We start from the raw sequence: 27,431 nt of genomic DNA, 5'->3' as shown, positions 1-27,431 counted from the left end.
ATAGGTTTACCTAAATGACAGCAACAAAGAAAAGGTGTATTTATTATCAGTTGCATTGTGGCAGGAAAACAAAAAGGGAAAAGAGACAGTAAAATTTTGGAACATGAAATAACTGTTAATTAAAATAAATAAATAAATACCTTATAAGTTAATTCATATGTAAATAATTATGTAAGGAAAGTAGTGTGAGAAACCATTTTTAAGTGATCAAAAATAATCTTCAGTCAAGTTAATTTTATTCGATGTTTTCTAATAACATTTTATTATTTCATAACTTCTTATGAATTGTTTAATTATGCAAATTATTAATTTATAATATTTTTTTCCTAGGGAAATCAATTTTGACTGTAGAAGTGTTGAATTCACAACTTTGTTCAGCATCTGTAAATGAATTTCCTTTATTTGTTGAAGTGGGCTTGATTTTAAATTTACCTTCAGACTGGAGAACGTTAGAATGTTTCAAACTGTTCACAAAGATGTTGCCTCTCTATCTTTGCATGCAAACAGTCATAGTTCATGAGCTGTATCTATTAAAATGGATTCAAAAGCCACTTGCTACTTATTCTGATAGCCATCATTCCCACGAACTATTAAATAATGTGTTAGCAAAAATTCGAGGTCTTTTTATGAATAAACCTATTTCAAATGTATTAAAGCCAAACTGTGTGCTTACTGATATTCCTCAACAATTTACTTTCATTTTATCAGTCTCTACTATGCAGGACATAGCAAAGAATTCATTAAAAGGTATTCGAAAATTTATTTCTGTGCACTAGTTAACAATATAAATTTTCTGTCTGTATTAATTCAAAATATGTTCATCTATCATTCTATGTGTACTTGTTATTGTATAAATTAGTAGGTGCACAACTTCTATACCTTTGAAGATGAATTTAAGCCATTTTTTATCTTATGCTTAGTGAATATTTAGAAATATGTCATAAAATAATAAACATTAGTTATTTCAAAATTCTCATGGTATGAATTTCAAATAATCGTTGTATGAAAATAGTCTTAAGGTGATAAGATTTTAAAAGCATACACTTTGGAAATTTGGTCAGTAATAATGAACTTTATTAACTTAGCTGTGGGCCATAGAAAAGAAACATGGATTGCATACAGGCTAGAGGCCACCAGTTGGGCATCACTATTATAAAATAGTAGTTATTTTAAGAATGCCCTGAAATTTTGCTATTGAAGCATGCATATATGTGTTTGTGTGTGTGTGTGTATGTGTGTATAATTTCAAACTTACTGTGAAATCAAGAAATTCTATCTCTTTATGAGTATATGTGTACAATACAAAGTACATATATACACATGGAGATCCGGAATCGTCAGGACTTCGAGGCTTCCAGATATTAGATCATCAGTTTAAATCTGGCAAGAAAACATGTCAACATGGCAACACTGAGGCTTCACTTATTGCTTAGATCAGATAGAAAAATGCTAAGCCATCTCAACCACTCAAAAGCCAAAAGAATAATTGTGGCTAATATCAGTACATCATCAATCAATGTATTGTCATTGCCCACAGTGCCCTAGCTAGTAAGTATCTGACAGTGATATGCAGGAACCTTAGTTAATTAGGAGAATAAGCACATTTATGGCACATCTGCTTCTGTTTGCTGTATTCTCCATTCCTAGATTTTTTTGGAAAAAGAGGAATTTTTTCTTTTCCTGGTAGTCTGGAGGTCCAGATTTTGGACTTTTTTACTGTAGTATGTGAGTATATGCATGTTACTAGAATATATAAATACACTGTGTTTTAAAACAAATATAGGTATTACAAAGTGTTATTTTGTCCAAACTTTCAATCACTGCACCTCGGCTCAGCTATTGGCAAAATGAATACATAGTCTAGTTTATATAAATAGCTGCTAGATGTCAGTTGTCTTCTGTTTTGCGTGGTAACTGTCACATGCTTAAAGTGGCTACTCCACAGCAAAAATCATTTTGTGTTCTCGAGTTTGACACCCTGTGACTTCTTCCTGTGGGGTTTGATTAAAGACAACATTTATGTACCACCACTCCCACAGAACCTGGAAGAGGTGAAGAACTGGATCCGTTCTGTCATAACATTAGTGACGACGGACATGCTTGTCCGAATATGGGAGGAATTTTAGCATCAATGTGATATTGTTCGTGTCACTGATGGAGGACATATTGAACATCTGTAATCTGAACTTGAGAGATCTGCACATAAGTGTGCAAAGTTTCATATTTGTATGTCATACAGTTTAATATTTAAATACATTCAAAATATGTATATTCTTTTTGAAACATGCTGTATATATATATATATATATATATATATATATATATATATAAAAGAATTCATAAGCAAGTTCACTTTCATTGCTGATGCTCTCTTAAATAGTTTCTTTTGATGACATTAAAACTGTTCTGCAACATTGATGAATCTCCAAACTCTAACCTCTTTTCATACAATTACTGAAGACATCATCTATAAATTGTAAAATAGAAATAATCTGCCTTTTCTTGGTGTCATAAAATGTTTTGATAATAACTTTGGAATAGATAATGTGCTTACCTTTTTCTTATTGATAAAGTATATGGTCAACAAGAAACGATTATATTTTAAAGTGTCCCGAGAACAATTTTTGACTTCTAAAATTATGTAAAATTTTTATGAAACTGAGCAGTTCCTTATTATGCCAGAAAAGAAAATCATTCACTTCGCTTTGTGAAATATTTAAATACAGACATACAAAAGCATAACTTAATGTGAAAAATTTTTGTTCTAAATATAATCTGAATCTTATACTTCCAGTCAAATGTAATTTGAATCTTAAATTTCCAAAATAACTGGATGATCATAATTATTCCCACCCCTATACAGAAAGAAAATTTTCTTTCTAAAATAGATAATCTGTATCTGGATCCAGACGATCTTCATGATTATGTAGTTTTTATATGTGGAGTGTTAACAAATTAACATAAAAGGTACAACTTAATTTTCAGAGTTACTATGATATACTCTTAAATCCATAATTCCGTTATCACACTTTCTTTGTATTTTGGGGCAACACAATTATAGTCTCATGTTTATATTCTATGAATGTGTTTCAGTAGCATGTATCACCTGTGATCTTATTGCTACTTTTATTACCCTTTAAGCTTAAATAAATTTATTTAAACCAGTAACATATACATGTTATCAGCCCAGCTTAATGCAAAGTAATGATTTATGAACGTAAGTCAATCTATTATATTCTTAGTTCAAAAAATGGAAGTAAGCATGGCCGGTATAGATGTGTCATCCATAAACAAAATTATTCACAATAGAAATTTCAAATTACTTCTGCCCTCAACAAAGTTAAGTTGAAGCCAGAAAATGATGAAGCAGAAATATCTAAATGGGAAAAAAGACAACACTATTGCAATGTTTATAATATCATCTGCCATGGAATTTTCACGAGATATGCTTATAGAGAATTGTTCTTCTTCAAATGACATGCTTAAAAAGTTGGACTCTGTCTTTAAATTGACATCTGACTTTAACAAAATGTTACTGCCTGACAAATTTCATCAGTTGAAAATGGAATGCAATGAAACAATATTGCAGTATATTGCAAAAATTCAAAATCTTTCTCATCAAATCAAAGATTGCAGTGATGGAAATGCAATTACAAAAATTTTAGAATATTTACCTCTGAAGTATAGAAGTTTCATACAAGTCTGGTTTTCCATTGATGATAGTAAACAAAAGTTGTCAAATCTGACCGCAAGGCTCATAGATGAAGAAACATTTTTATCACTATTCGATAAAGGTGAGTCTGCATTTTTTTCACTTCTAATTGCAGGAAATTTAAGCAAAACAGGCAATATATGCGAGATTCAAGAATCTAGGATAGATTTTTAAAATGGTAACGAAAACTTAGTTAAAACCAAAATGCGCTCTTATATCTGTCGTAAGAAAGGACATTATGCTCAAGAGTGTCATTCCAAGCTGTGTGTAAAAGAATTGCAACAAAGTACAGTGCATTTAGCAGTGAAATGTAAAGAAAGAAGTGATGAATAGTGGATCGTGGACACTGGTGCATCTGCTCGTATGACCTACAATCTCAGCTACTTTGACAGCTTCAATGAGACAAGTGAATATGAAACTATATATCTTGGCAACAATTTAGAATTACCTATGAAAGAAAAGGCAAATATAAAAATTCTTAAGCTTATAATAAATGGCAAGAAGGAGAAGTACGTAATGTTCTCTGTGTTCAAGATTTAAAGAAATATCTTCTCTGAAAGGGTTATTACAGATAAAGGAATGAAGATATTAAAAATGCAAAATCATGCTAATATATTATAAGTGTGAATATGAATTAGTTTTCTTATTAGTACATTCCACAAGCAACTTGTATTACATGCTTTTTAAAACTATAATTTCTTCCAAAGCAAAAATTTTTCACGAGGAGAATCTATATGGTCAATATGGCATGAAAGAGCAGGTCACATAAACTTCAAAACTCTTTGCGAACTAAGTGATAAAAGACTAATTGAAAAGCTAGATGTCTCAAACAGAGATGAATTCTTTTCCAAAGATTACCAGTATGGTGAGCAACATGGATTTCCATTTAGTTCTAAAGAATATAAGCTCTACTAAACCAGCAGAATTAATATACATTGATATTTGTGGTCCTATGTCCATATAGTGGAGCAAATTATTTCATATCAATGGAAGATGATTACAATGGTTTTAGAACAATTTCTTTTCTGGAACACAGTGATGCTTTAGGATTATTCAAAACTTTTGTACAACTATGTGAAAATAAATTTGGTCATTAAGTTAAAATGCTTAAAGTTGGCAATGGAACTGGATGCGTGTAATTGCATTTCAGGAATTTTCTAAACAAATGAGGTATTCAGTTAGAAATAACAGCTCTTTACATCCACAGCAAAATGGAAGATCTAAAAGGGGCGTGTGTACAATTATGGAAAGTGCTTGATGTATTCCAAAGAATTACCTTTGTATCTGTGAGCAAATGCTGTGAATACAGCAGTCTATATTTTGAACAGAACTCCTCTAACTGAAGCTCTGGGTGGAACTTCATATATCAATTATGGACTGGAAAATTTTCTTCATTTAAAAGTTTTTGGTTCGAAAACCACTGTGCATATGCCCGATATCCTAAGAAACAAACTAACACCCAAAAACAAAAAGTCAATTTTTGTGGGATATGAAAAAGAATCTAAGAATTACCATCTTAGTGATTCAATCACTAAAACCAATCAAGAATTGTTATTCTTAAAGTTTCAAGAAATGTTATTTTTATGAGGAGAATGCTAAGACAAAAATTGCACCACCATCAATATTCTCATTTTCAATCAATGAAGATGATGTGAATGACAAGGATTCCTACAAATGAAGTAGATGATGATTTGCTTAGTATTCATCCTAGCTCAGATAGTGAAGATATCCACTATAACTTCGTCCCAGGAATACTCTAAAACTCCCTGCTCATTATGAACTGAATGTTACATATATTGTGATACCTAAGACATATGAAGAGGCATTGAACTCTCATTAAGCAGACAACTGGAAAAAAGCCATGAATAAAGAGTTAAATTATCATAATAAAAATAAAACATAGGATCTTGTACCTCCACCAGAGATAGTTCATATAGTTGGATCTAAGTGTGTGTTCAAAGTAAAATATCTTCATAACAGAAAAATTAACAGATACAAAGCAAGTTTTTGTGCTGAAAGGTTCTCTCAATTGAAAGGAGAAAATTGAAAGCCATGCAAATCAACATAAAAACTGCAGGCTGCATTGTTTATGGTGAAATTGAAGAAACAGTATTCATGCAACCTCCTCCAGGCTTACTTTATGGAAAGAATTTAGTGTGTCAGTTCAGAAAATCCCTGTATTGATTGAAACAAGCCTCTAGATGTTGGAACAAGACATTTTCTTCATTCTTAACTAGTTTTGGTTTCAAGCAAAGTGCCTTTGATTCATGTGTTTTTAGAAATAAGAAAGTATTTTTAATTCTACTTGGATGATGCTTTATTGTTTTGTGAAGAACAAGAAATATCATTTGAAATTCTGGATGATCTGAGGAAAAAGTTTGAAGCCACAGTTTGTGGAACAGAATGTTTTGTTGGTATGCAAATTGATCATAAAGCAAATGGCTCAGTTTTCATACCTTTCAGAAAGCTATATAAAGCATAATCTGAAATAATTTCATTTAAAAGATGCAAGTTCTAATTCTGTATCTGCAGATCTTGGTACAATCCTTTCATTAGATTCCAATCCATTACTAGAAGGAAAAACAGTTCCTTACAGAGAAGCTATTGGATCACTTAGTTCCTTTCTATGACTACATATCCAGATGTAGCTTTTGTTGTCTAGTAGATTTCAAGCTGAATACTGGCTAAGTGTACGGAAATGCTGTAAAACATGTTTTTGAAAACCTGAAAGCTACAGTAAACTATGGCATCAATTATTCTCCAGTGACTAATGATACTTCTCATCTTGTTGGATTCTCAGATGCAGATTTTGCTAACAATGTGAATATAAGAAAATCAACTTCAGAGTATATTCTCAAATTCAGCAAAACAATCAGTTCTACCTCTGCCACTGAGGCTGAATATATTGCAGCTTGAACTACAATGTAAGAAGTATTGTGGCTGAGCCAACTTTTGCAAGATGTGGGTGAAAATAAAATATGTAAATATACCTTCTTTGATAATCAGAGTGCTATTGAATAGATTAAAAAAAACTCTGTATTTCACAAATGCACAAAACATACTGATGTTCACTACCATTTTATTTTTGAAAAATATGAAGACAAGTCTGTCATTATAAAATATGTGAAATCTGAAGATCAGTTAGCAGATATCTTCATAAAAGCTCTTCTGAAAACAAAATTTAAAAAGCTAAGAAAACTGCTCAGCATAAAAAATAAGACACTCATGCAAACATTTAAGAGATTTGCATTAGTTAACACTCCCCCCTTTTTTAATTTAAGTTTTGCTTTTCATTCAATAATAAGTTGACTTTTTCTTGCTTATGTCATTCATCATACTTTTATTAGCTCTAATGACAACAGAATTGGAGAGTGTTAATTCTGTAATTCCTTTGTCACACTTTCTTTGTACTTTTTGACTACACTATTATATTCTCATGTGTATATTCTGTGAATGTGTTTCAGTGATGTGTGTCACCTGTGATTTTGTTATTTTATTACAATTTAAGCTTAAATAAATTTATTTAAACCATTAATATGAACACATATATTTTCAGAAATTTAAGTATTTTATATAGTAAAACATTGTAAACTCTGTAATGATTTTATTAATGCAGTTGTATCATGAACATATGCGAGACACAAAATACATGTTTTTGTTCTATATTTTATGTAAGCATTCTTTTATTCACTGTATTTCCATAAATATAATTTTTAATAATCATTGCATATCTATGTTTTTATTCAAATGAAAGCTGTCAACAGTCATAAGAACTTCCATTGAAAAGAAGTGAAAGGAAGCAGTTGTGTAATTCCAAAAAATAGAGGAGCTCTGCAGAAGAAGCTGTCTCTTCCAAGACTAGAGCTGATGTGAGCACTCACTAGCTCAAGATTATCCTCAAATGTCAAGGAACCGCTAGAGATGAGGCTCCAAATAAATGCACACTTTTGGACAGATTCTTCTGTGGCGTTACATTGGATAAAGAACAATTTGAATAAATGGAAGCTATTCATCCGCCATTGAATGACAATACAAGAGGAAACATCACCTGAAACCTGGAATTACTGTCCTGGAGATGAAAATCTGGCTGACATGCTGACTAGAGGAATGAAGACAAAATCAATGAAAGAAATGTATTAGCTGAACTATGAAATGTGATATGTGGTGGCCTGGACCTAAGTGGTTATTACAGAACATTGATTCGTGGCCTTAACTCTCAGAATAAGTAAAGGAATTTGATAAAGAAAATCTTCAAGAGGGAGCTGTGGTAAAGTCAACAGTCATAGGTGAAAGTTCCATTGAGAAAGAATTTATCATTTAGTGAACTGATTAGGATTACAGTGTGAAGTTTAAGGTTTGTGAGTAACATTAGAATCAATTCACCATGGAAAAAAATAAAGTTGTTTTGAGTGCTTCTGAATTGCAGGATGCAACAAAGGTGCTAATCAAATGTGTTCAGCATTCTGAGTTTCAACCTGAAATTAGGTGCCTGCTGTCGAAACGACCGGTTACAATTAATAGTAAGGTTTCGTCTTTAAATGTATTTCTTGACAGAGATGAACTTTTATGAGTTAATGGGAGATTAAGTCTTTCCAGTCTTTCAGGAATTCAGAAAGATCAACTTCTTTTATCAAAAAGACATCATTTCACTGAATTACTTATGGATTATTATCACAGAAAAATCTCATCATTTGGGTGTTCAGACAACACTTTCTCTTATTAGACAACATTTTCTCTTATTATTGTGCTGGATATCTTCCGGACAAGATGGAGGTAGACATTTTATAAGTAAATGCATGACTTGCTTTTAGACAAGAAACCAAACTAAATGATGGGAGATTTACTTAGAGCTATAACAATTATACTATTTGGGAAAATAGGAAAAGACTTTGTAGGACCAGTTATTACCAAACCTAATTTAAAAAAGATCTAGAGTTACTTTAAAATCATAAATCACAATATTTATTTGCTTTATGATAAAGGCTCTTCATTTATAAACAGTATTGGATTTGTCTGCTGAAGCATTTTTTTGCATGTCTTAGAAGATTATTGCTAGATGGTCTAAACTCTCCCTTGTCTGAAGAGATAATGCTACAAACTTCAAAAGATCGAAAGTATTGCTGATAACCTCCTTAGATTGTAGATTGGATTCTGTTCAATGCTTTAGTTCCAAAGAAGGCATAACATGGAATTGTATTCCTCCTTTTTCACCACATTTTGGCAGAGTGTGGGAGGATAATGTAAAATCAATGAAGAGAATTCTGATAAAGGTTCTAAAAACAGCAGTTTTAAACTTCAAAGTGCTTTATACATTAATTATACAAATAGAAACTTGCTTAAACTGTCGACTTCTATCACCTATTTCTGCTGACCCAGTTGGTCATTCAGCCTTTTATTCCAGGTCATATCCTAATAGGAACTTCACCTTTGTTGATACCAGAAACAAATGAAACTTCTCCGTCCTTGTCTTCTAGGTGAACCTTAATTCAAAACCTTAGAGCTAATTTCTGGAACCACTGAAGTGTGGAATATCTCAACTATTTTCAGACCCATGCAAAATGCAATAAATCCAACCTCAAATTAGGCCAGCTAGTTTTTCTTAAGGATGAAATAAGACTGAAGTAGACACTAGCTCACATTGAGAAGATTTTTCCTGATCCGGATGGACTAGTACAAGTTGTGGACATCAGAGCATTAGATGGAATCTTTTGTCAAGCTGTCTCCAATATCAGTCCACTCCCATTCCCAAATGATGTTGAATAAAACAACCAGCGGGATTTGGAATTTTCCGGTTTGAACAGACACTTTTTCTCTGCCTCTGAATGACAACGTGAAAATACAGAGAAGTGCACTAAATTTAAGAATGCTAAGTTTCAACAGTGGGAACTTCAGAACTTGCTTTCAATTTGCTTGATGCAACTTGAATGCTGCTGATGAGATGATGATCGATTCTGGATTCAATTAATTTGTTTTGGCATTCTAATATATTCCCTTTTAACATAGATTGAATGTTGATTTAGATAAAAATACCACTGAACCATCCATACCTGTAGAAATTTTAGATGCGGCATTTAGCACTGTATATTTTTAAAATTGCATATGGATAATAGATAAAATAGTGTAAATAATAGAGAATAATATATAATCAAAATAGTTCCTTGTTAACAAGCTTTAAAAAACATAGTATTTTTTTTTTCAAATTTTATTAATTCTGCATATATTGAACTATTTTTCTACTTAATTGCATCATTGTTCAGATACTTGTCATAATAAGTCACCAGTTTATGTGTAACAGTATGTATTGTAGAATAAGGATAGTTATGATACTTTCAAATGTAAGCGAATTTTAATGGCACCATTTTTGACCACTTGGGAACACTCTTTGTGACAGTTTTGAGATGCATGAAATTATACGAATCACTTGACTTGGTTATGTGGAGATTGATAAATTAATTCACAGCCAAATGACTTGAGCTGCTGTTAATATTCTATCACCCCTGGCATATTCCTTGTGTATTGCACAAAATTGTTAATAAATGGCTGCTAGTTTCACATTACCTGCATTTGAGAAATGAATAACAAAATGTATTTTGTGATGGTGGGCAATCTGATTATCTTGATCATATTAAACATATAGAAAATGATACATCAGCACAAATTGATTTCTTCTATCATATCTGTTATTTGTTAAGAGATAAAGGCAATTTGTTAAAGATAAATGAATCACTCACATTTAACATAGACAAGACTATAATGCTTATATTGACTTTGATCACTTTATACACTTTCTGGATATCTCTTGTGTATCTACACTGTGTTTTCCTTTCCAAATATACAACAACATATCCTAACACTGCCAAGATTTATTTCAAAAGTTCAGTCTGCATTATTACTTTAGACTGTTATGCAAAATGTCCTAACTTTAAACTGTATTAGACATTAACTGCTGATTTAACGTTATTCTTAGAATTTACCAAATAAGATAACTTTCAGTATTATTTCTCACCTGATACTAACCAACTGATCAATGTTCTTGTTAAAATGCTCTCATAGCAAAGAAACTACAAACAAAGAATTAGCAAAGACAATGACATTTTCTGAAAATAGCTGCTAATTATTTAGCCAAAGTTATTTGTGATCTAAAATAATCATAATTTAAAAAAAAAAAGAATAGAAAAACTTTATTCATTTTTTAAAAATCAAAAATCTGGATTTATCTATAAATATAAAAGCCTTAATTCTAATCAAAACTATAATACATGGAAAACAACATTACAATCTTAGAGAAAAATTGCTCATGAATTGAATAGTTAAGATATAAATTATCATATATTATTGGTAGCAGTATCAGATACATTATTTAAAATAAGGTCAGACTATCTCGTTTGGTTTTTTTTTTAATATGTAATTTGCTTATGTTTTGAGGTAAACTTTTCATTTCTCCAATAATTTTCAAGTTAAAAAATGACTAACTCTCCATTCTAGATAACTTCTGTAAGACTCATTAGATCTCTAGAAAATTAAACTACATGGTTGCCAACTTAACAGAAAATTAAATTATTCTGAAGTTTTGCATTCTATTTTATTACCTACAATTATCTACTTTGCTTATATATTAAGGTGTACATATTAATTGTAAATTCTAATAGCATTCTGCTTTTTTTTTTTTTCCTTTTTAGGCTGTGATCTTACACATTATGTATATCAGCTTTTATTACAAAAAAGTAATATTAAAGATTTTAATGAGGATGCTCATTTAACTTGTAAAGGTAGTCCATTATCATTTTCTATTGCACAACAAGGTGATATTATTCAAATAGCGGTTACTACAAAATGTGTGGATGTACTTTTGGGATCAAGAATAGCCATTATGGAAACACTTTTGACACACCAGGTAGTTATTCCATATAAATTACTTTACATTTGAATTAATATAATTAAAGTTACATAATTCCAAAATGTAAGTTCTGTAATATTTTTGTTACTTTCTTAGTTTTGTGTTTAGGAATTATTATTTTTCTCTTACAGAATTTATCTGGCATTCCAGCTTCCAAATTCATAAGCATATCAGCTAGTCTTCACAGAAAATGTGAGGTAAAATTTGTACAAAGTATAATTAATACAAGTTCAGTTATATTGACTTATAAACTTATTTTATTGTACAATTGTTCATTTACATTAATATATCTTCTAAATTTTGACTGAATTAATGCAAAATGTCTTGTTTCATCTGCAATACTGTAGTAATATACATGTATTCCCTGCTTTGCAATTGTTTGCTTTTATGAAAGACCTACGTTATTAAATGTTTTCATTCTGGTGGAAAATTTTAAAGAGGATCTTTGATTTTGTGAGAAAAGGACAGAACCAAAACTAATGTACAAAATTTGTTTTGTTCAATATTGCAGAAAATTTTGACTTAATTTTGAAAAAAACATATAAGTTTAGTGAAGTTTTGAGTGCTTATGAAAAATTATTTGATAGAAAGGAAAAAAAAAGACAAGTAAGCTACCAAACATACCATTATATTTCATGTCTTCCCCATCAAATGTAATAATTTCTAATCTAAGTAAATGTCTAATCTAAGTGACTTTGATAGCGAGCAGATTGTAATGGCTCGAAGATTCAGAATGAGTATCTCCAAAACTGCATCACTGGTAGGTTGTGCATGAGCTGCCATTGTTAGTATTTATGCAAAATGGATAAATGACAGTGAAAGCAGCAGTAAACACCAAGGTGTTGGAATTCCATGCGTCATCTTAACAAAAAAGACGCTAGAGATTGTACTTCTTGGTGCAGCAAAATCGGCACCAGACAGTGGCTCAGCTGACATCCCAGTATAATGCAAGTCCAAGTGCAAGTGTTTCAGAACACACAGTTCAGCAGACACTGTTGGATATGGGACTGTGCAGCAGATGTCCCACTCGTGTGCCTCTGCTGACCAAGCAAAATTATCAACTGTGCCTATAGTGAACCCGGGAACATCGAGACTGGACTATAGATAAGTGGAAGACAGTTGCCTGGTCAGATGAATCATGATTTCTCATTCATCACATCAATGGTAGTGTCACTGTATGCCGTCTTCCAGGCAAACAGTTCCTCCCTGCCCCTTACGGCAGTGTGTAACAACGCCCCATATCACAAAACTTGAATAGTGTTTTAGTGGTACAAGGAACATAAAGACATAAGTTAATGTCTTGGCCACCTAACATGCCGAATCTTAACCCGATAGAGCAGGTGTGATGTCATGGAGTGGCAGCTCACAGTTCAAACACTTTTGCACTTTGCACCACTGGAGAGGGCTTTCGACCTAAGGTGATACCTAATGGAAAAAGCTCGCCCAGTGGAATTTATTTATTAAGAAATATTAGAGAAAGTTTTTACAATCATGTTTACATGCCAGTAAATGTTACTTAGAGCTTTCTTTGCATTTACATGCTACATTGAGCTGATTTTGATATATGCAATATACATAGTATGAAATTTAATAGTTCAAGAGTCCAGTAAAATTTCAATAATTCAAAGTTCAGAAGTTCAGGATTCAGTAGAAGTTCAATAGATCTAAAGTTCAATAAAGTTCAGTATTAAGTTATTTGGTGGAAGATTAAATAATTCTGTAAATAAAGTTCAGTGTTTCAGATGATCATAATTACAGAGGGTCTCAGTTGATTGATATAGTACAAATCAGTTTCAATTTAGATCTTGGTCCAAATATTATAGTCTGTTCTATATATGGTTGTGAAATTAATTAATTTTGATTTATACAAAATAATATAAAGTATATCGCAGATTCTAATATTTAATATAAAGAAGGCATTCAACAAAAAGAAATTAGCTGATGAAATAGCTTTGAAATTATTTTTTATAATTGATAGACTAGTAATCTATTGTTTTTTAAAGTTTGTTATATAAAGCAGAATGTTTTAATAGGTGTTGGGTCCATTCTTTCCAATATCGATTTGAAGGTTTAAGTGATGCTGTTTTGTATATTCACATTCAAAAACATAGTAGTCAGGACTTCCTGTTTTACCACAATTACAAATGCCAGTATCTTTGAGTTTGAGTCTATTAAAATATCAGGACTTCCTGTTTTACCACAATTACAAATGCCGGTATCTTTGAGTTTGAGTCTATTAAAATATGTTAGAAATGGACCACGTCTGCTTTAAAATGTTGCAATTGTAAAGGATGATGATATCAATTTAGTTGAAACATTTGGTACAAATTCTTAAGTTATTTGTCCTGTTTTAGTATTAGTCCATCTTGATTGCCATTGCAAAAATAGATCTTTAAATGTGATACATTTAGGATATGATTTTGGAAAGAGTATTGTAAATTCTGGTAGATTTATTCCTATTGCTGCTTGTTTAGCAAAAGAATCTGCTAGTTCATTACCTGATATATCTATATGGGCTGGAACCCAATTTAGCATTGATCTCAGTACTATTGACATGTTGATTAAAAGTTTTTGAATTTCATAGATTGTTGGATTTCTGCAATAAATACCACTTTTAGTTTCAAGGCTGGGTAAAGCATCTGTGTACATATTAACTTGGTTATTAAATGAACTGGATAAGTTTATTGCTTTTTTTATTGCTAATTAATTCAGCTTGGAAGATTGAATTGTTTTTATGTAGTTTTCTTCTTCATTAATAAATTGGTAAATTATCTCTATATATGCATATACCAGAACCTGTAGTTTCTGTTTTAGATCCATCTGTGAATATAGAAATGCTTCTGTCCACATTTCATTGAAATATTCATTTCTACTCTTCAAGAATTTTATATTATTCATTGTCTTTTCTGTACAATAGAAAATACGTAGACTTTTGAGCTGCAATGTTATCAAAGAGAGCATTCAAAACCTCAAATATATCCTCCTCTCTTGAAAAAGAAAATAATAACAAGAACTTTTTTGTTTTCATCTTAGAATTTTAGTAAAAGCAGAAGCAGTAGTCACTATTTTACTTGTCCAGTTATCAGTCTTATTTTCATCTGACAAAAATATTTTGTGTGATGTTCTTGATAATGTTTAACAGTTTTCAAAAGTCCTGAATAAAAATTCCATCTTGTTAGTGCCACTTCTGGAAGCTTCCTTTGCATCAAGTTTTTTAAAGCATCTTTTCAAACAGCAAAGTGAAGAGAAGAGGGAAAAAAAGTTGATAATCCAGATAATGTAAGAAAACTCTTGCATTCTTTATGTATTTAGTAGATTTGAACAAAACTAAATTTGGTGTACTACTATAACAGTGAGAAAAAGTTGCTATAGGATAATCATTTCTCACTGAAATCTGAAGGTGAAACACATCCAATCCTTACAGATGTGACATCAACAGCCACTATAATTAGTTTTTTCAAACAGTCCAAGCTTTTCGTAATTATTTTATATGCTGAAATAACCCAATGGCAGATCAATCTGCATTCATATCAAAACGTGCAAAAACTACAATTCTTGGCCGTTTCTTTTAATACTGATATAAATTTGTAAAATAAATAATTAGCTTTTATGTGTCACATCTGTTGTTTCGTGAAGCAAAGTTACAATAAAAGATGTATTACATATTTCTAATATTATTTTTATCAGTAATTAAAACATCAACAAGACCATTTTATGCCACAGATACCTCATACAGGAATAACAATTGTCATAATGCATGCTATTACAATTCAAGTTTAATCAGTAAAAAATCATGAAAATAAAACATAATTTCATTTCAAGAGGAAAAAGAAGGCAACAGTAGATCAATCACTGATTTTGTTGGCAAATTGGCTCAGTATGTCTGACATAAGTAGCATTTTGAAATATATCCACTGGGAGCAAGAATAGGTATGGGCTGCAAGCAATGAAATGTAGTCATATGGAATAATTCATTCAGGAGTGACGTAACTGACTAAGCAAATGAAGAAGATGCTGATATGCATTTGATTTATGGCCAAGAAGGTGGCAGTAGACACTTAACAAATGCACCAAGAGCAGCATCTGAGGAGACATTGTTTGTGACCTTCATTGAAATCATTCAATGATTACGAAAGGCAGTGAGATGTAATGTAGAGCGATCCTGCAATGTACACATGCCTGAATGAGAAGAATGTATACTGCAACAGTTTCCTAATTCCTTTTCTCTAAGTACATGAGCAATTGCAGCTGAATTCGATGTTCCACACACAGCATTATGTAAGTTTCTGCATACTAAAAAATGCATGCCTTCCATGTACAGAATATACAGTTCCTAGCCGTAGATGACTATTCCCATCAGAAAGAGTTTGTTTATTGGATGCTTGATGCCATCAGGAATAATCTACAAATTTCTGTATCTGTTTCATTCTCTTAGGATGCCAGCTTTGCATTTTCAACACACATAATGCACACATGTGGTCAACAGAAAATTGCTATACCATTGTCTCTTGGAAAGCTTAATATAAGTTCACAGACAACAGCTGGACAGAAATCCTTAATAATTATCCATTGAGAATATTTTCTGCCTAAACACCTAAAAAAATTACGCAATTTACCTTGGTGTCCTGATGCACATCCTCCTGGATTTGCTGTAGGTTGTGCCATCCACAGTGTGAAGGACTATGCAATTCATGCATTATTATACCTCAGACATTTTTTTGCTGCAATGTGTAGAAACCTCCATGCTACATATTCGAGGAGGTGGATTGAACTCAGCACAGCCGTTGCTTGCCTCATGCTCACCGACCTTCAAGCACTTGGGCTACTTCTTTTGGGGCACTATAAATCATTTATGAGATGCTTGTGGAGACACTGCAAAATCATGCAGTACAAAGTGTGGTTGCTGTGGTAGACATAGAGAGAACACTAAGTATTTCTGAGTTGCTCGTGACAGTCATTTCTTCATAGTTGTGGCCACTATTTCTAACAGCACCTTTAATAATTTCTATTGTTGCACTCTGCATCCTAGACTCTTGAAATAAATAAAATTTTTATGGACTTTTCCCCTCACTTGATATCAACCCTTGCATAAGTTTTGTCATGATTTTCACCAACTAAATGTAGTTTGCATTAGCATGTCTTGTGATGATTGTTCTTCCTCTTGATGCTCACTGTCACCCCTTTGGGTCTGTCATTGCATTAATAGGATATATATATATGTATGAAATTTTTTATCCTGCCCAATTTCCTTTACACATACATTATTTTATATGGCTGTCATGAATGTACTTCCAAATGTATGGAATCGGATATAGTGGATTTTATGGATATCTTCCACTGGAACACTTTTTTAGTCCAAAGAGGCTTTGTCCCTGAAGGACTATTGTTTTCATTTTGTGATTTTGCTTTGAATCACTATAAATGTCCGGTTCACTTTTCAAACTGTTGCCACCACATATTTGAAGAAATTAAATAATGAAAAATATGCATAAATGTATGTATATTTCTCTCATTGTGATAAAACAACGGTACATAGAGCCATCGAATTTTGAATGACGTAATCCTCCTATGAATGTGGCATGTGGAAGACCAAATTTGAAATTTAGAATTTGTTTTATTATTGGTTTGATATTTTGTAAACGAATTTTTGAGTAACAAACTCAACGATTTAAAAGCGAGCAATGGCAACACTCTATGGAGGGGGGAAAAAATCTTTTTATATCCAGCGGGCACTGAACTGTGTATTGGAAATTCTAAAGATATGCTCATTTAAAAATTATTTTGTGACATTGCTACTGAACTGAATTTTATGCTTTAAGTGCAAAGAACATGATATTTAATACATAAAGGTAACACACAAAACGTTAAAAAAAGTCCCTTTGGACGTAAGTGAAACCTTTTCAAGGGGGGGGGAAGGACTTTTTTTTTTTGTTTCTTTTGTGTGTGTGTCCAGAATCTCAGCAAGTTTTGAATGAAAAAGTACTAATCCTTAAAATCATCCATGTTAGAATAATGAGAAACCCTTACACATTACAGTTGTTTTACAGTCACCTCAATCTTTCTCTGTATTCTAAATAATGGCTATGTAAGGCAGGTCTGCAGTTATTAATTTAGAAGTCAAACAACAAAAATCAGCATTATATTTTCAAATTTTCACAGGACTAGTTTCGATGGTCTTACAAACCATCATCCTCAGCTGAAAAAGTGCAAATGAATGAAGTAAGATATAATGATAAGATAAAACATAAGAAAGCCTGGACAGGAGATAAGCTACTGGAACCATCTGTTGATGAAAACAGAACTAAAACATAATTTCTTTAAAGGCTGAAGGCAAAGATGGATTGGAATTAGGGTCGTTAACTAGAACAGAAAGTTTTTTTTGAATGTGAAAAGCCTCTAGAAAATCCAGATCATCAATGGAAGATTTTTTTTTAAATAATTTTGGCAGCAGAAAAATTGAAAATGTGATTTTCGGACCAAGTATGTTATGTTCCTTAACATGAAATTTTCAGGCTCTCTTAGTTGGCCAATGTAAATTAAACCACACTGGCAAGGAATCCTGTAAATATCCCAGGAATTCATATCCAGAATGGAGTCCTTGGCTATGGAACTCGGAACTTTATTGATAAGAGAATAATCCAATTCATCTTTGCCTTCAGCCTTTAAAGAAATTATATTTTAGTTCTGGTTTCATCAACAGATGGCGCCAGTAGCTTATCTCCTGACCAGGCTTTCCTATCTTATCTTATTATTATATCTTACTTTGTTCATTTGCGCTTTTGCAGCTGAGGATGATGGTTTGGTAAAACCATCGAAACTAGTCCTGTGAAAATTTGAAAATATAACGCTGATTTTTGTTATTTGACTTCTAAATTAATTTTTTTTTCGGCGTGTTATTGTATCTTAATTAGGTATGCACTTAGTTTTTGGAGAACCAGAACAGAACGTGGCCATTGAGACAGAGAATATGAATGGGTACTCTGATTGCCAGACCTCTTTCATACATGAATTCTCTGGTCATCTGAGCCCATATAAATATCATTATTCATCTCTAAACAAGATACAATTCCAATCCAATGCATTCCAAGCTTGATGGCTATGATATCAAAGTAAACTTGCAATCAAAACACCAAAGAGTTGGTGGAGGACGTCGCAATGGACCCAAGCTTCTGCCAGCCTCCTAGCTACAAAACCTTACACGAAGTTATTCTGAAGGTAAATAGTGAAATTGTTCTTATAACAACTCTGTAACAATTGTAGGATCTTCCTACAGCTGCACTATGATGGTTATAGATACATTATTGGAAACGGTAACATTACTGTGACTCATTTTCATTAACAAATAATTTTTCACCCCAACTCATCTGCTTTCTTAACCCTTTCGCACCGACTGTCACGTCTACGTGCCAGCAGCGAACACACTCACCTCCCGGCCGACATGCAGGCGTGCCAGAGCGTTTTCCCGCTGAGCGCCGACTGTCACATATTTGTGCCAGTCTCCTGGAACGTTTTTAAAACTATCATTTCTGCCACAAGATGGCACTGTATGTCCATATTGTTTCAGATACATGTACATTAAACCTTCTACTCAAAATGAGAGAAGCATGACTCACATACACGTGTTTTTGATTATATAAACAAAAAGGGAAATAAATGTTTCCAAATGGCGTGATTTATGACGTCTCTTTAAATTGCACTTTATTCGCATGTGGTAGTTGTTTATTGTAAGTAGAGAAGTTTTATTTCGCTAAAGTGTTGGGTATTTCGGTTTGCAGTTCAGTTTTTAGAAAATAATTAGATCTTGTTAGACGTGAATTCTTTCTGTTTTTACCTTTGCAATGTTGAAGCATCGAAAATGTTTAACAGAGCATGAAATAGCAGAAATGATGCAAAATATTTCAGATATTGATTCTGATATTCTGATATTGATTCTGAAAGATTAACTGAAAGACATTTTCTAAAACTTTGTTCAGAAGAGACTGATAAGAAAATGAGGCGACGATGCTTCATTTGTTCACATTCCCAGAAAAATCCTCCAAAACGGCAAATGAGTTATTACGAGTGCAAGGAATGTAACGTAGGACTGTGTGTAGATCCCTGTTTTCAAATTTTTCATACGAAAAGAGAATTTTAAGTAATATATTTAGTTTTCAGATGTATAATGGTAAAAGTCATAAAATGGTGAGTAATGAAAATAAAATGTGTAAAATATGCATTTAAACAAGAAATAAGGTAATTAAAGTATATAGTATAAAAATATCTATAAAGCATAAGCCGTTTAAATACTCTATAGAGCATTATTAAACAATGCGTTGATACTTTCGAAATTTCATGGATTTAGGCTTAGTAGCAAAAAAGCCCCCAGCCCTGGACAGAGGCTCGCGTAAGGCCGGTCTCCGCGATAAGCGCCCATTTGCGCTACCCAGCACAAAGGGGTTAAAGGTGATAATGCATTCTTTACTAGACTATACAAAGAACTGTATAATCGTCTACATAGACAATTATGTAGTTTATTCAAATAACACATTTTAAGGTGCTTGACTAGCAACATTTTAAAGAACTTGAAAGTGATGTACAGAAGTTTGAATTACTATGAAAAAAGAAAAGTATTGATGTCTGATGAGTATTTAATATATTAGGATCTCTATAAAATGATTTTCACAGACAAATTTCAAATTTTTTTAGAGATAAGCAAGCTTTAAAAAAGGCATTTTGAAGAGTAATGAAGATAAATTTATACTAAAAGCCCATATTTCTACAATAAATAGAAATAACAATCTTGGGAAGATTTGTAGTAAAAAGATATTTCTGAAGTTTCTTTCTGATATTATTTTAACATTGATAAGCACATAAATACTCAGAAAACAGGTGCAGTTACAGCTGATGAAGAAGAATCAGTGGCAGAAATAAAAATGAATTCCAAGCCACATAGCCTTTTTGAATATTAGAAAAGCTCAAGGACTTCTACATTTAGCAGTTTAGGTGAAGTAGAAAAATATTCGACACTGAATATTATATCACTGAAAAGACTAATAACTGACAAATACTTTAAATAATGCCAGATACGTAAATAGAAACCAAAACCATTATTATCAAATACTTTTACTCCTTTTAAGAATGTTAATTTTTATAATTAATCATATACTTGGCTAATACAGTTTTCTAAATCAAAATAGATTCATGTAAATATTTGTATATTTACATGAACATCCAGTTAGATCCGAGATCCAGTTAGATTTTATCATCACTCATGATGATTTTCACAAGGTAGCTAAACAGCAGCTTTTGAAAGTGCAAAGGCTGAAAATCACTAAACCTACAATCTATGATGCAAACCATCTCATAAGTTTCAGCTTCATGATGTAGTAGCAGCCAAGCATACACAATATGGACCTGGTCTTAAACTGAAACTGAAGTTTCTCATACCATATAAGATTATGAAAATCAAGCCAAATGACACTTATGATGTAAAAGTGGTTTCTTCGATTGACCTATGAAAAACTAGCACTTGCACTAAATTTATGAAATCTTGGACTTCATCAGAACATATCACCTAAACTTCAGTGTTTTATGGACATTTTCTCGTATGAATTGATCTACACATTTGAGCTTAATTTTGATCAATCTTTTCTTTCATAATGATTACCATCATTTTTAAAAAAATTTTCTTGGTGTTGTTATTAGAAGATCCTGCTCAGTATTATGTTCATTTATATGTATTAATTTAATGTTTTCATTTTTAATATTTTATATGTTAAATTTCACTATTTGCTGTTGTCATCTGAGGGCAGATGATGATGTAGGAAATGGCCATACAGTTGTGACTGTAACTGAGTTAGATAATGGTAAAGTGTCATCTTGAGGAGCGCGAAGATGAGATGTTAATGATTACAAAAGCAGACATATGAAAATGATGTGATGACTATTCTTTTCACTTTCCTTTTAATTTATGTAAATAAATTGTAGTTAAGATATAACTTGATAAATTTTAGTGGTGATTATAGTAATGTTTATTAGTGTTTTTCCTACAGTTATTTATTGAATTATATTCATAATTGTTTGCTATTTATCTGGGGGAATATAACAATTCAATGTAACTGTTAATATTTTTTTTTCTTTTTAAATTTTTAGGAATTATCAAAAATAATCACAAGCATATATGGTAATGATGTGGAGCCTGCTCAATTCACAATGAAAATTCTGAAATTATATCAAACATTAAGAAAAGAGTTATCTGAAAAATTACAACTGCTATAATTTGCAAATTTTAATGTCGCTATTTGCAGACATAAAGAACAAAAATGTAAATATATATAGATATTGTATAAAATGTAATTTTTATAATTTAATGATCAGTGTGTGAATAAATACTTTTAAATGCATCTACAGATGTATATTTAAATTTTTAAAAAACTGTAGATAGAAAAAAATCACTGAACATATCTTGAATAAATATTTATACAAAATTTTTTTCTGAAATGATTTTAGAATTTGTTTCTATAAAGTTAATCTGATAATTGTTAGTGTATCAAAACAGAAATATACAAAAATATAACTGGTGTTCCACTTAAAAGAGGCCACATAAATGATTGTGTAAAAAAGATAAACAAAATTTGAACATGGCATACCTACATGAATGAGAAATGAAAATAAATCAAAGGAGGCTCTAAAAATTATTTCCTCTAACTTATAAACTCAGCTCAACATGACACTGCAAGTTTGTGAATGTGGCTGACAAAACCCTGGGTGCCACTGCCTGCACTTCACAACAGATGTTCTGCCCACCTTTTGTAATGAAGAGAGTTGCATGTCCTCATACAGTAAAAGTGGGTTTTCACTATCCCATAAATGTGTGTTTTTGGAGTTTATAATGCCAGTAGGTGAAGTCACAGCTCATCTCTGAACCATGTGTATTCCAATATTCCATGCCTTTCAGCAATAATTTTCTGATTCAGCAAAATGCAATTATCACAGACAGTTTCTAAGCTCGTAAAAAACTGTAAACAGGCAGAGATACGGGATTTCTTTTGAGCGCTTTTGCATGTGCTTCGTCACATTCCATTTTCCTGAGATGAACATCAAAGAAGATTAGTGGGAGAGGAGAGCAGTCAGTTTTTTACATCATTCACTTTTGAACTGAGAGCTGGCGACCAGTGGAACAGTGTTAGTCTGTTCCACTGGTTGCCAGCTTCCTCACTAAATTTTGCATGCAGTATTTAGACCAGGGTTCTCAACCAGGGAAAATGCAGTCAACCTGTCATTTAGCTGTTAAGTATTTAAGATTATGGATATTTAAAAAAAAAAAAAAACTTTTTATTCAATTTTTGATTTATATAAACACTTTTCAAAGTTTTTTATTTAATTCATAAAACACATTAAAAATCATTTAAATCGAGATAAATGTGTATACGAGGGTAAGTTGAAAAATAAGTTTTCCTTGTCGACTTTGGTCAGAGTTGTGTATGAAAGTCAAAAAATAGAATGAGACATTAAAGATATGACATACCTTTATTTTTCCACATAGGTACCAAGTACATTGAGACATTTGTCATATCGCTTGATAAGCTTCAAAAAGCTCTCCAGGAAAAAATCAGGGCTTTGCATATGGAAGAAGCGTTGAACGGCTTGTTTCATTTCAGTATTGCTTCCAAAGCGCCTTTCCCCGAGATTTTTCTTCAAAGCCGGAAACAGATGGAAATCGCTTGGTGCGAAATCAGGACTGTATGGCGGATGGTGTAGGCGCTCCCAATCAAGAGTTGCAATATGGTTTTGCGTTGCTGTCTACGAATGTGGTCTGGCATTGTCATCCAACAGCAGAACGCCAGATGTGAGAAGGCCAGGCCGCTTTTTCTACGCTTCTTCCATATGCAAAGCATTCCATATGCAAACCGTTAAACGCTTCTTCCATATGCGAAGCGTGAATTTTTCTTGGAGGACTTTTTTAAGCTTATCAAGCGATATGACAAATGTCTCAACGTACTCATACGAGAATAATAAAATAAAGGTATGTCATATCTTTAATGTCTCATTCTATTTTTTGACTTTCATACACAACTCTGACCACAGTCAACAGGGGAAACTTATTTTTCAACTTACCTACGTATTTATTTTTTGAGTTTTGGAAAGGAGGGGGGAATTGATCTGCTATCTATAGTGAAAGGGTGCAAAAGACAAAGTTGAGAACCTCTGGTTTAGATGGTTTTTGTCAACTTCCTAATTATTCCAAAAAGTGGCTTACATGCCTTAGTGAGAAACAAGCACTCTTCAATGAAATAGTGATACATCATCACAAGCAGAAGTAGGCAGACATGTCATGTGACATATTTTGCTTATCTGGGAAACAAGTGACAAAAACAACAACTTGTATAACTTGTCCGTTGACATACTTTCTCATTTTTTATGGAATACACAGGTGCCAAGTCAACTTTCTCATATAATGAATTTTCTTCTATTCAAATTTGATGGCATTTGGTGAAATAATTTATGCAATGTTTGACAATTTTTGAGGCCCCTTTCAGGTGGACATCTTGAGGTCATACTTTTATTTGATGACTTTTAAATGATGTATAGAATCCTGCATTAATATAATTACAAATTTGCAATATATTTTATTTCTGTGTCACTAATACTCCCCTTGAGTAAATTTCCCTCAGTCTTACTCTGGACCTTTGGTTATACAAGGCTTTCCTTTGCATAGTCAACATGTCTGCTGCATACTCTTAGTCAACATGTCTGCTGCATTTGAATTGGATGGCAAATAAGTAAAGTTCAACAACTTCTTTCTGAAGAAAGAATGCCCGAGTTCAATATGTTTATTACACTCTGAAGTAACATGGTTTTTAACTAAAGAAATGGCACCCTGATTATTAGCAAATATGTTTTATGGAAAGTTAAAAAAATGTTCTCCCACAATTTCTTGCAAAACGTTGTGGAAAGTTTTGTACTTCCTTGTCTGCGTAACACATTGAGAAATACTCATCTTCAACTGTTGACAAGGCTTTCGTCTGTTGCTTCTTACTTCTCCATGAGACAGCCCCACGTGCTATCAATACAACATAACCACTAAATGACTGTCAATCGATCTTATCACCAGCCCAATCAGAGTCTCCAAACACTTCCAAATCCTTTCCAGTTTTTTGGAAAATCGGTTTTAATTCTTTGGTCTGTTTTAAGTAATGAAGAATATGCTGTATGACAGTCCAATGTTATTTGCTTAGACAATCATTGAATTGGCTCATGTAAGTGGTAGCAAAGACTGAATCAGACCTTGTTCCTCTTGCCAGGTACAAAAGTCCTCCAACAGCCAGCCTATATTTTAGTGCTCATTCAGCATCCAATATATTATCCCTATTGGCTAATGTATATTTCATACCTGAGTTTAATGATGTTGATGCTCCTTCATCTAGCTTATCAGTTGTTTCCAAGAACTCAATAGCATAGATACTTTGGTTGAGAGTTATTGAGCCATCTTCTTCCCTTCTTATCCTAATTGAAAAAAAGGTGATGCATTTCCCCCAAGTCTCTGGTTTTAAATGTGGCTGAAATTCCTGAATGATGGAGACTCTGCTGGACATAATAAAGAGGTTATCCACATAAACACCTATGATTAACTTCTTTTCCTTACTGAAATAAATGCAAGGGCCTGCTTTGGATTTTGTTAGGTTAGATGACCTCAGAAATTTATCCAAGCAGATATTCCACTATCTCCCAGACTGATAAAGTTCATAAAGACTTCTTTTTAACAAACAACTTCTCCATAAGGTTTCCTGTGCAGACTCACTGGTGGCTGTTCCATGAAAATTGTCTGCACTAATATCCAACTGATGAACCTGCCAGTCTTGCTCAACTAAGAATGCTAATAAAGTTCTGATTGGCTTTGTTTTTATTTCAGAAGAAAATGTCTCCTTGTAGTCAGTTCTTTCGATGTGGGTGTAGCCATAAGTAATTATGTGAGCTTTGTGTCATTCCACCTGTCCTCTTTATTACGTTTCCTCTTGAAGACCTACTTTCATTTCACAAATTTCCTTTCTTTTGGCCTAGATACTATGTTAAAAATTTTATTTTCTTTTAAACTTTCTAACTCTTCCCTTAGCTAACTTCCATTCTCCATCTGGATTAGTTAATGCCTCTTCCAAAGTTTTGAAATTCTTCTGAAAATTTTCTCGTGTTGAGTCTTCACATTCCTGTTTCTTAAACTGTCAACTGCACTGCATGCCACTTGCAATTCCATTTATTTCTGAAGGATTTTCTTCATAAATCTCTCAGTTTTCCATCACATAATCCTTTGTCCACTTAGGTGCCGAAATTTGTCTTCTGGGTTGAGTCTTCTTTTCTGGTATAGCCTCTGCTTCCTGTTTGGAGACTTCGTCTGTTCTTTATTTCCAACATCACCTTGAGACAGGTTTCTTTCGTAAACATTATTGAGGGGCAATGTTAAATTATTTCCTGTCATAGAAAGTTTCTCTTCAAATATGAGATCTCAGGAACAGATTCTTGTGCTTGTTTCCTTGAAGTAAATGCAGATAGCCTTTTTGCCCATCTTCCCTCTCTTCTGAACTGGAATATAAGCATAGCAGGCTGATCCAATAATGTACATATGTTTTATTCTAGGTGTCTTTCTCATCCATAATTCATAAGGACTTGAATTAGGAACTGAAGACTTGCCCATTCTAATCACTGCATAAACTGAAGTGCTGATGAACTCTGCCCATAGGAAAGCTGAGTCCACTTCTCCATTTGAATATTAGACAGTTCTGGCCATTTTGGGAACTGTTCTGTTCTCTCATTTAGCACTGCTATTTTGCTCTGGTGTATATGGAGCTGTGAGATTCCACGCTTGTTCAAAATCTTTCGAACTGCTTGGTTGTCAAACTCTCAACCATTGTCACTGCTGATTTCTTTAACTTTATGTTCTTTGCATGAGCTATGAAATTTTCAAGCACATCCTTTACTTGATTTTTGCCTTCAGAAAAAAAAAAAAAAAAAAAAACAGTATCGAAATTTGGTGTAGGCATCTTTGAAGATTCTGAAGTATCGATGTTTCTTAAATGATTCATCAAGTGACCAACAAATATTTGTTGAGAACAATTCTCCAGCTTTTGTAACCTCTTTTCTCTTTCCAAACTTTAAACAGTGGTCTTTTCCATCTACATAGGTTACATAGGTTTCACATAATTTCATATCAGACATTCATAATCTTTATATTCAACTCTTTCTCAAGAATGGCCTTTACATGCTTTTTATCTTGGTGACCCCATCGTTCATGATAAACATGAAGAGTTGATTCATTATTCTCGGTCACATTCATGTCAACGTGAGTTTCAGAAACTAAAGTTTTCATCATGGCTTTGATGAGACTCCCCACCGGCATTTCTTGTATCATGCAGAACTATTTTGTCTTGTTTTTTAAATAGCAGTTCTTAAATGTTGATTTAAACACACTGTTCTGGTTTCAGGCTTGAGTTCTAACATGGAAAATAGATTTTTATTTGTTTCTGGAACATACCTGATATTTTCAAGATGTTTAATTTGATTCATCCCATTTACAATGGTTATTATCTTGATAGTGCCTTTACCAACTGCTGGTAATAACTTTCTATTTGCTACAGTGATGCTATGGGGATGCTCAAAGTCTATAAAGTAGTGACTGTTATTGACAAGTTTTTGAGGCCCCATTGTCAATAAACCAATCATCAGAATTTGTTTCAACAGAAAATACTGCTTCATCTACAGCTAGAAATGTCATATTTGCAGCAACATTATTCTTACTTCCTTTGTTTGGTCCTGTATGTAGACTAGGTTTTGGTAGTTTTTTATCAGCTA

At 32.5% G+C, this 27,431-nt stretch overlaps 1 protein-coding gene across 5 annotated transcripts in view; it reads left to right on the top strand.

Annotated features, from left to right (window-relative positions):
- The window catches only part of LOC118185836 (uncharacterized), an 85,043-nt gene extending 63,085 nt beyond the window's left edge, over positions 1-21,958 (top strand). For 2 of the 5 annotated variants that reach the window (XM_085823708.1, XM_035355755.2), the window contains exons 8-11: positions 331-747; positions 11,392-11,606; positions 11,741-11,806; positions 21,741-21,958. In XM_085823708.1, the coding sequence (XP_085679834.1) occupies positions 331-747; positions 11,392-11,606; positions 11,741-11,806; positions 21,741-21,866 (824 nt within the window). In that variant the 3' untranslated portion in view covers positions 21,867-21,958. Of the gene's footprint in view, positions 1-330; positions 748-11,391; positions 11,607-11,740; positions 11,807-14,788; positions 14,889-21,740 lie in introns of all 5 variants that reach the window. The other 3 variants (XR_004757667.2, XM_085823707.1, XM_035355756.2) reach the window with 3 other exon arrangements.
- Positions 21,959-27,431: the final 5,473 nt, after the last annotated feature.

This window comes from Stegodyphus dumicola, chromosome 9, assembly GCF_044657685.1.
Source record: "Stegodyphus dumicola isolate Sdum_Otavi_A_Nest chromosome 9, ASM4465768v1".
Classification (NCBI taxonomy): domain Eukaryota; kingdom Metazoa; phylum Arthropoda; class Arachnida; order Araneae; family Eresidae; genus Stegodyphus; species Stegodyphus dumicola.
The sequence above is the reverse complement of the archived record's forward strand: the minus strand, read 5'-3'. Positions and strand labels throughout refer to the sequence as shown.